Source organism: Dasypus novemcinctus, chromosome 10 (genome assembly GCF_030445035.2).
Source record: "Dasypus novemcinctus isolate mDasNov1 chromosome 10, mDasNov1.1.hap2, whole genome shotgun sequence".
Lineage (NCBI taxonomy): Eukaryota > Metazoa > Chordata > Mammalia > Cingulata > Dasypodidae > Dasypus > Dasypus novemcinctus.
This window is the reverse complement of record NC_080682.1, coordinates 111,051,536-111,060,824: the sequence shown is the minus strand read 5'-3', so window position 1 is coordinate 111,060,824 and position 9,289 is coordinate 111,051,536. Positions and strand designations below refer to the sequence as shown.

The following is a 9,289-nucleotide window of genomic DNA, read 5'->3' as shown; positions in this document are numbered from 1 at the left end:
CATGGATCTGTAATAGCCCCCGTCACTCTTTGTCCTCTTATCCTGCTTTGTTTTTATAATAACAGATTATACTTATATATTTTTTCTTTTTAAAGATTTATTTTATTTCTCCCCCCACCTCGTTGTCTACTGTGTTCATTCGTTGTGCATTCTTTTTTTAAAAATATTTTTTATTTATTTCTCTTCCCTTCCTGCCCCCCCGATTAGTTGTCTGCTCTGTTTGTCAATTCGCTGTGTGTTCTTCTGTGTCTGCTTGTATCCTTGTCAGCGGCACTGGGAATCTGTGTCTCTTTTTGTAGTGTCATCTTGCTGCGTCAGCTCTCTGTGTGTGTGGCGCCACTCCTGGGCACGTTGCATCTTCATCACGCGGCGCGACTCTCCTTATGGGGCGCAATCCTTGCGTGTGGGACTCCCCTACACAGGGGACACCCGTGTGGCACAGCACTCCTTGTGTGCATCAGCAATGCGCATGGGCCAGCTCACCACATGTGGTAGGCGGACGCTCTATCCATTGAGCCAAATCCGCTTTCCTCGCTGTGCATTCTTGCATTCTTGTGTGTTGGCTTGTCTTCTCTTCAGGAAGCACCAGGAACCAATCCTGGGACCTCTGACATGGGAGAGAGGTGCTCGCTCACTCTCTTGTGCCACCTCAGCTCCCTGGTTTGTTGTGTCTCATTGTCTTTCCTCTGTGTCTCTTTTTTTTGTGTGTGTTATCTTGTTGTGTCAACTTGCAGCACCAGCCAGCTCTCCACAGAGCGGGTCAACTTCACCTTCACCAGGAAGCCCTGGGAACCAAACCTGGGACCTACCATATGGTAGACAGGAGCCCAACCGCTTGAACCACATCCATTTCCCTACTTACATATTTATTTGTTGATTTTCCCCACAAGAGTATAAGATTCATGACAGCAAGGTGTTGACTGCTATTTTTTCTGGAGCCTATCACACTGCCTGACATATACAATGCTCAATATTAGCTGTATTTTTTTAATAAACACTGCAAAGCATCGACTGTAGTGTGATTATTTATTCCTGCCCCCTTTGTTGTCTGTGCTCACTGTCTGCTCGTCTTCTCCTTAGGAGGCACTGGGAAACAAACCTGAGACCTCCCATTTGGGAAAGAGGCACTCAGTCACTCGAGCCACCTCAGCTCCCTGGTTTGTTTTGTCTCTCACTGTCTTTCCTCTTTGTGTCTCTTTCATTGTGTCATCTTGTTGCATCAGCTCACCACGCCTGCCCACCATGCCAGCTTACCTTCTCCAGGAGGCACCAGGAATGGGAGTATGGCAGGTGGAAGTTCAATCACTTGATCCGTATCTGTTTCCCTGTATTGTGATTTTAATGCATTGAAATTTTTCTTCAGCCTTCAAGGCAAAAGCCTTTATTTTTGCCTTTAGTGTCTCATATATCTGGCCAAATATTTGTATTTCAGTAAATATTTTCTTCCTCTCCTGAGTTCCAGCCTCCCCAAGGATATGGAATTTGCCTTACTTATCTCTGCATCACAAGAACATAGCACAGGACCTGGCAGGAGTAGGTGTTCAAAAATGATTGCAGCATGCTAGTATGGAGAGTGGTAGAAGTCATAGTCACAGAGAGGACTGTGGGAAGACTGGAGAATAAGGAAGCTCCACTAAAGCAAAATAACTCTTGAAGTCACAAGAACTGTCAGAATTAATTATTTTGGGAACTCTGGAAATAGTGGAACCCTTGCTGCAAGCAAGGGAGAGCTGGATAAAGAGGCTAGCAAGTTGCAGGAAATATTGATGAACCTTCCCTTCGGTGTATCAACTCCCATCTCCCAGCCTACAACAGAATGGCAGGCAGCTGTGGAGACTGCACCTTGTATTCCTGATGTAGCTTGCTGGTGCCAAGATAGGCAATAAAGACCTTGTCCTCCAAAAAGGAAATGTGTGTAAACTGATTGCTTCTTTTGATCACTGAGTGGCTTGCAGAGAGAGTGGCCACTGTTTCAACCCCTACAGCCTTAAGTGGAAGAGGAGACTTAAAGAGAGAGTACCTCTCCCTTTTGTTCCCTTAGCTTTCCAATTTGGGAACAAAAGTGGTTGGAAAAGTCACAGATGGCACCAGCCCACAACCAGCAAAAAACCAGCAATCCCAGAAGAGTGGGAGTATTATGAACTATTAGTCAAAGGCATTAAATCTGCTATCTTGAATACATTTGCGAGCTAAAGGAAATTATGAACAAAGACTAAAGGAAATTAGGAAAACAATGAGGAAAAATAACGACGCAGAAATTATCAAGGGAAGCAGCTTTGGCTCAACTGATAGAGCATCCGCCTACCACACGGGAGGTCCAGGGTTCAAACCCAGGGCCTCCTGACCTGTGTAGTGAGCTGGCCCATGCACATGCTGGATGCACACAAGGAGTGCTGTGCCGCATAGAGGTGTTCCCAGGGTAGGAGAGCCCCATGTGCAAGGAGTGCACCCCGTAAGGAGAGCCACCCCATGCGAAAAAAGTGCAGCCTGCCCAGGAGTGACGCCGCACACAGAGAGCTGTCGCAGCAAGATGATGCAAAAAAAAAGAGAAACAGATTCCTGGTGCCGCTGACAAGAATACAAGCAGACACAGAAGAACACACAGCAAATGGACACAGAGAGCAGACAACTCGGGGCAGGGGATGGGAGGAGGTAGAAATAAATAAAAAATAAATCTTTAAAAAAAGAGAAATTATCAAAAGGAGCTAAACAGAAATTTTGATCTTAAAAGTAAAAAATTCACTAGAGAGATTCAACAGCAGTTTGAGCAAGCAGATTTGAGCAGGCGAAAGACAAGATCAGCGAACTTAAGGTAAGATAATTGAAATTATTCAATGTAAGAAGCAGAAAGAAAAAGGAATGAAGAAAAATGAACAGAGCTAGAGAGACCAGTGGGATACCATTCAGTGTAACAATTTATGCATCATAGGCAAGCCAGAAGGATAAGATCCTAAATAAGATTAAAGCCAATTTCTCATCATAAACTATGGAGGTCAGAAACCAGAAGGCAATTGGATGACATATTTAAAGTCCTTAGAAAACAAAACTGTCAACCAATAATTCTATACCAGAAAAGTTATCCTTCAAGAGTGAAGGATAAATCAAGGCATTTACAGATACAGAAAAGCTGAGTTCATTACCAGATAATCTGCTCTACAAGATATGCAAAAGGGACTCCTTTAGGTTGAGATAAGGACATTAGACAGTAACTCAAAACCATAAAGAAACCAAAAAATAAATAAATAAATACATAAATGAAAAAAAAAGTGAGGAGAAATAAAAAGAATTCGTTCAGGTAACTACATAGGTAAATACAAAATCCTGTATTATTGTAAACTTGGGTTATAACTGCTTTAATATTCCTATATGATGCAAAAGGCAGATGCGTCAAACAATAATTAAAACATATGTTAATGGGCACACAATGGAAGATGTATTCTAACACAATACCAGTATAAAGGGGAGGGATGGTATATATTGGAGCAGAGCATTTTTATATTACTTAAGTTAGCATGATTCAAACTAGGTTTTATAAGTTCAAAATGATATTAATTGTAATCACAAAGGTAATCACACACAAAAAACTAATAAATATAGAGACAGGAGAGAAGAATATAATCAAAAGTTACATTACAAAAAAATCAACTATATATGAAAAAGAAAGTAATGTAGTACTTGTATAAGAAAAATCATATATAATATGCAGAAAATAAATAGCTAAATGGTAGAAATAAATTCTTATAAGTAATTACCTTAAATGTTAATAGTTTAAACTCTTATTAAAAAGGCAGAGGTTGGCAGATTAGATAAAAACAACTGAAAAAAACCATGATCCATGTTATCTACAAGAGACTCACTTTAGAAACAAGGTTGAAAGTAAAGGGACAGAAAGATATTCCATGTAAACAGTAACCAAGAGAGAAGAGGAGGTTATAGTGTCAGAAAAACAGACAAGTCAAAAAAGGTTACAAGAGACAAAGGACATTACATATTGATGAAAGGTGTGAACCAGTAAGAAGATATAAGAATTATTAACATACATGCAACACAGTCCCAAAATATATGAGGCAAAGAATGACAGAAATCAAGGGAGAAATAGAAGGTTCTACAATAATAGTTTGAGACTTCAATATACCACTTTCAGTAAGGATATAACACTATAGACCAATTACACCAAACACATTTAACCCACAAAGGCAGAATACACACTCTTCTCAAATACCCATGGGTCATTTTCTAGGACAGAGCATATTTTAGGCCACAAATCAAGTTTTATTATTTAAAAAATAATAAAACCATATAAAGTATCTTTTCTGACCACAATGGAATGATGTTAGAAATCAGTAATAGAAAAAATGGAAAAATCACAAATAAGTCAAAACAACACACTCTTAAATAACCAATGAGAGAAAAAGAAATCCCAAGGGAATTTTGAAAACACAAAGAGATAAATGAAAAGGAATATGTAACATACCAAAACTTCTGGGATGCAGTGAAGGGAGTGCTGGGAGGGAAATTTATAGCTGTAAATAGCTACATTCAAAGAGAAAAAGGTTATACATTTGTAACCTCACTTTATACCTGAAGGACCTAAAATAAGACCCAAAATGAGCAGAAGGAAATTACAGAGAAGAGATAAATGATATATAGATAATAGAAAAATAATAGAGAGAATTAATGAAAACAAAAGTTGACTCTTTAAAAAAGAGAAATAAAATTGACAAACCTTCAGACAGACTGACCAAGGAAAAAAAGAGAACACAAATAACTAAAATCAGAAATGAAAGGAGGGGACATCAACACTGACCTTACAGAGATAAAAAGGATTACAGGAGGATATTTGTACATTAAAAAAATCTGTGTCCTAGATAAAATGGACAAATTCCTAGAAACACACAAATTACCTAACCTTCTTTTGAATCAGTAATCAAAAACCTCCCAATAAAGAAAATTCCAGGACCAGACAGCTTCACTGCTGAATTCCACCTACATTCAAAGAATTAAATTATTCTTAAATTCTTCCAAAAAGTAAAAGAGTGAATCCTTCCTAATTCCTTGTATGAAGCCAGCATTACTGTATTACCGAAGCCAGATAATGACAGCACAAGGAAAAAAAAACTTACTTAATAGAGGCAAACACCCTTAATACTAGCAAACTGAATACAACAGTTTATTAAAGGCATTACACATCATGACCAAGTATGATTTATTCCAAGACTGCAAGGTAGAAAAATCAATGAATGTAATATACCACATTAGTAGAGTAAGGGGAAAAAACAAATATAGCACACTAATTTCGATTGATGCAGAAAATGCGTTTCAGAAAACCGAACATCCTTTCATGATTAAAAACCACTCAGACAACTAGCAATAAAAGGAAACTTTCTCAATATGGTAATGGGCATATATGAAAAACTCATAGATGACATCACACTCGGTGGTAAAAGATGTCTTCTAAGATCAGGAACAAAACAAGGATGCCTGCTGCCACCACTGTTATTCAATAATTGTATTGGAAATTCTAGCCAGAGTTCTTAGACAAGAAAATTAATAAAAGACATTCAAATTGGAAAGGGAGAAGTTAAACTATCTCTATGCACAGATAACATGGTCTTATATATATAAAATCCCACAGAATCCACAAGCCACTGAACTAATAAGTGAATTCAGTAAAGCTCCAGGGTACAAGATCAACAGTCAAAAATCATGGTGCTTTTGTACACCAATACTGAGCAATCTGAAAAGGAAGTTAAGAAAACAATTCCATTTACAATAGCTTCTAAAAGTCTATCTAGGAATATATTTAACCAAGAAAGTGAAAGACTTATACACAGAAAACTATAAAACTCCGCTGAAAGCTATTAAAGAAGACCTAAATAAATGGCAAGACATCCCATGTTCATGTATTAGAAGAATATAGTTAATATGTCAGTTATTACCTAAAACAATATACAGATTTAATGCAATTCCTACCCAAATTACAGTAGTCTTTTTTTTTTTTTAAGAAATGGAATAGCCAGTCCTAAAATTCATATGGTGTAAGGAGTCCTAAATAGCCCAAAAATCTTGAAAAAACAAGACAGTTGGAAAACTTATACTTCATGATTTCAAAACTTATGAGAAAGCTACTGTAACTAAAACAGTGTTTTACTGACATGGGATAGACATATAAACCAATGGAATAGAATTGACATTCCAGAAATAAACCCATACATGTATGGCCAGTTGATTTTGGACAAGGGGAAAAAATAGTCTCTTCAACAAATGGTGCTGGGATAACTGGAAATCCACATGTAAAACAATGAATTTTGGGCCATACCTCCCAAGATATATAAAAATCAATTAAAAATGGATCAATAATCTAAACATAAGAGGTAAAACCATGAAACTCTTAGGAGAAAAAATATGGAAAATCTTCATGACCTTGTATTAGGTATTCTTATATATGTATGGCACCAAAAGTAAGAGCAACAAAAGAACAAATAGATAAATAGGACATCATCAAAATTAATAACTTCTGTGTAAAGGAAATTATAAATAAAGTGAAAAGACAGCCTACAGAATGGGAGAAAATATACAGAAATCACAGGTCAGCTAAACTGGTTTACTATCCAGAATACATAAAGAACTACTGCAACTCAACAACAAAACAAGAGACAATCAAAGTAAAAAATAAGAAAAGGACTTGAAGAGTCATTTCTCCAGAGCAGATATACAAATAGCCAGTAAGCATATGAAAAGACGCTCAACATCATTAGTCATTAGGATAATGCAAATCAAAATCACAATAAGATGGAAGTGGATGTAGCTCAAGTAGTTGAGTGCCTGCTTCCCATGTATGAGGTCCTGGGTTCAATATCTGGTTTCTCCTAAAAACAAAAACAAAGAAACCCAAAAAAACCCCACAATGTGATACCACTTCACACATAAAGGAACAGCTATTCCTTATAAAATGGAAAATAACAAGTGTGGTGAGGATGCAGAGAAATAGGAATTCTTGAATGATGTTGGTGGGACTATAAAATGGTACAGTGGCTGTGGAAAACACTTCAGTGGTTGAGTCGTGTGGAGCTGGCCCATGCGCAGCGCTGATGCGCGTAAGGAATGCCGTGCTATGCAGGAGTGTCCCCCACGTAGGGGAGCCCCACGTGCAAGGAGTGCACCCCGTAAGGAGAGCTGCCCAGCGCGAAAGAAAGTGCAACCTGCCCAGGAAAGGTGCCGCCCACATGGAGAGCTGACACAACATGATGACGCAACAAAAAAAACCACAGATTCCCACACCTCTGACAACAGAAGTGGATAAAGAAGACGACGCAGCAAATAGACACAGAGAACAGACAACCGGGGTGGGTGGGGGGTGGGGAGAGAAATAAATAAATAAATAAACCTTTTTTTAAAAAAAGTAAATTTAGCATATGATTCTGAAATTTGACTTCTAGGTATATTTGCAAAAAATTATAACAGGGACCCAACCAAATACTTGTATGCCAAGGCTCATGTCAGCGTTATTCACAATAGCCACAAGACAGAAGCAACCCAAGTATCCAAGAACAGATGAATGGATAAACAAAATGTAGTACGTACATATAATGTAATATTACTCAGCCATAATAGAAATGAAGTGATGTACAACAGAGATGAACACATCATGTTACTTGAAATAAGCTAGACACAGAAAGACAAATATTGTATGATTTCACCTATACAAAATACCTAAAATAAGCAGATTCATAGAAGGAATGCAAGAATGGTGGTTACCAGAGGCTAGGGGAAAAGGAGACTGGGGAAGTATTGCTTAATGGGTAAAGAGTTTCTTTTTGACACGATGAAAGTATTTTGGAAATAATGGTGGAAGCTATACAATAGAGTTAATATATTTAATGTCACAGAATTTTACACTTAAAGGTGGTTGAAACAGTTTTTATGTTATGCATCTTTTATCACAATTTTAAAAAGTGACAATCACAGGTATCATTGCTTAGTGATTTATTCACCTATTAAGATTTCATCTAGCAGGTGGAATGGAAGACACCTCCCACCCTGACCCCTTGGGCAACCAAGGCATTATATTCTTTCACTGTCTGCTGTGTCTGGAGGACTCGTACATCAATACCTTGTTTCTCGAGGTACTCCACAGTTGATGGAGGCACCTGGGAAGGAGGAAAAGAGATGAGTAAGTCAGGGGGCAAGGCCCCCAGCGTTTCTTCTCCTACCATAAAGCAAGTGTACTAAAGAACTGGACAGTGACCATTCTTACTCAGCCACCCACCATTTCCCCAGTCTCAAAGAGGCCTCTGAGAAATGACAGAGGTATCATAATATCCATGTGTAAAGCTCAAGTGGAATGGGAATGGAAAGAACAAGAATTCTGGAGTCAGAAAGCCTTGGATTTAGAAGTCTTACAAGTGGTGTGACCTTGCATAAGTGAATTAAATTCTTTTAGCCATTGTTTCCATATATGTAAATTACGTATAACAATACCTAGTTTACAGGCTTGCTATGAGAACTAAATGAACTAAAGTTGTAAAATGTCTAGCATGGTACAGAGCACAAAGTATGTAAACATTAAATATTTGAGTCATTTCACCTAAGTCTGAATTCTAAATTCTACCTTTGCCATGTACCAACAAAGAAGGCTAGCTAGTTAAAGTCTCTTTGCTCCAATTTCCTGTAAAACAAGTGTAATAATACTTACACTACAGGATTGTTGTGAGGATAAATGAACTAATATATGTAGAGTGAAGATGAAATGCCTTTTCAGAAAGGCCCTTCTTGACCAAGCCATTTAAATAAGCCCCTCTTCATAAGTCACTATTTTATTTCCCTAATAGCATTTGTCAGTATTTTTAATTGCTTGTCTTTTTTTAATCCCTGAGGTGCATAACCATTATTAGTCGTGTTTATCTTGGTGACCCCAATACCAATAATAGTGCTTAATAAATATTTTGTGAATGGATTAATATAAAAGGTCTTCAGTAAGTGACAGCTATTATAGGATGGTATTTTCTCAACTTTGGCTTGTTCTGAGTATTCTTTCCCCCTAAATAGTTTTTTTTTTTTTTTTTTAAGATTTATTTATTTATTTAATTCCCCCCCTCCCCTGGTTGTCTGTTCTTGGTGTCTATTTGCTGCGTCTTGTTTCTTTGTCTGCTTCTGTTGTCGTCAGCAGCACGGGAAGTGTGGGCGGCGCCATTCCTGGGCAGGCTGCTCTTTCTTTTCACGCTGGGCGGCTTTCCTCACGGGCGCACTCCTTGCGCGTGGGGCTCCCGCACGCGGGGGACACCCTTGC

The 9,289-nt window shown here is 38.1% G+C and overlaps 1 protein-coding gene across 1 annotated transcript in view; it reads right to left on the bottom strand.

Annotated features, from left to right (window-relative positions):
* Positions 1–7,863: 7,863 nt before the first annotated feature.
* Positions 7,864–9,289, bottom strand: part of AAMDC (adipogenesis associated Mth938 domain containing) — a 45,598-nt gene continuing 44,172 nt past the window's right edge. The window contains exon 4 of the mRNA XM_004466275.5: positions 7,864–8,150. Coding sequence (XP_004466332.2) covers positions 8,010–8,150 — 141 coding nt within the window. The 3' untranslated portion in view covers positions 7,864–8,009. The remainder of the gene's footprint in view (positions 8,151–9,289) is intronic.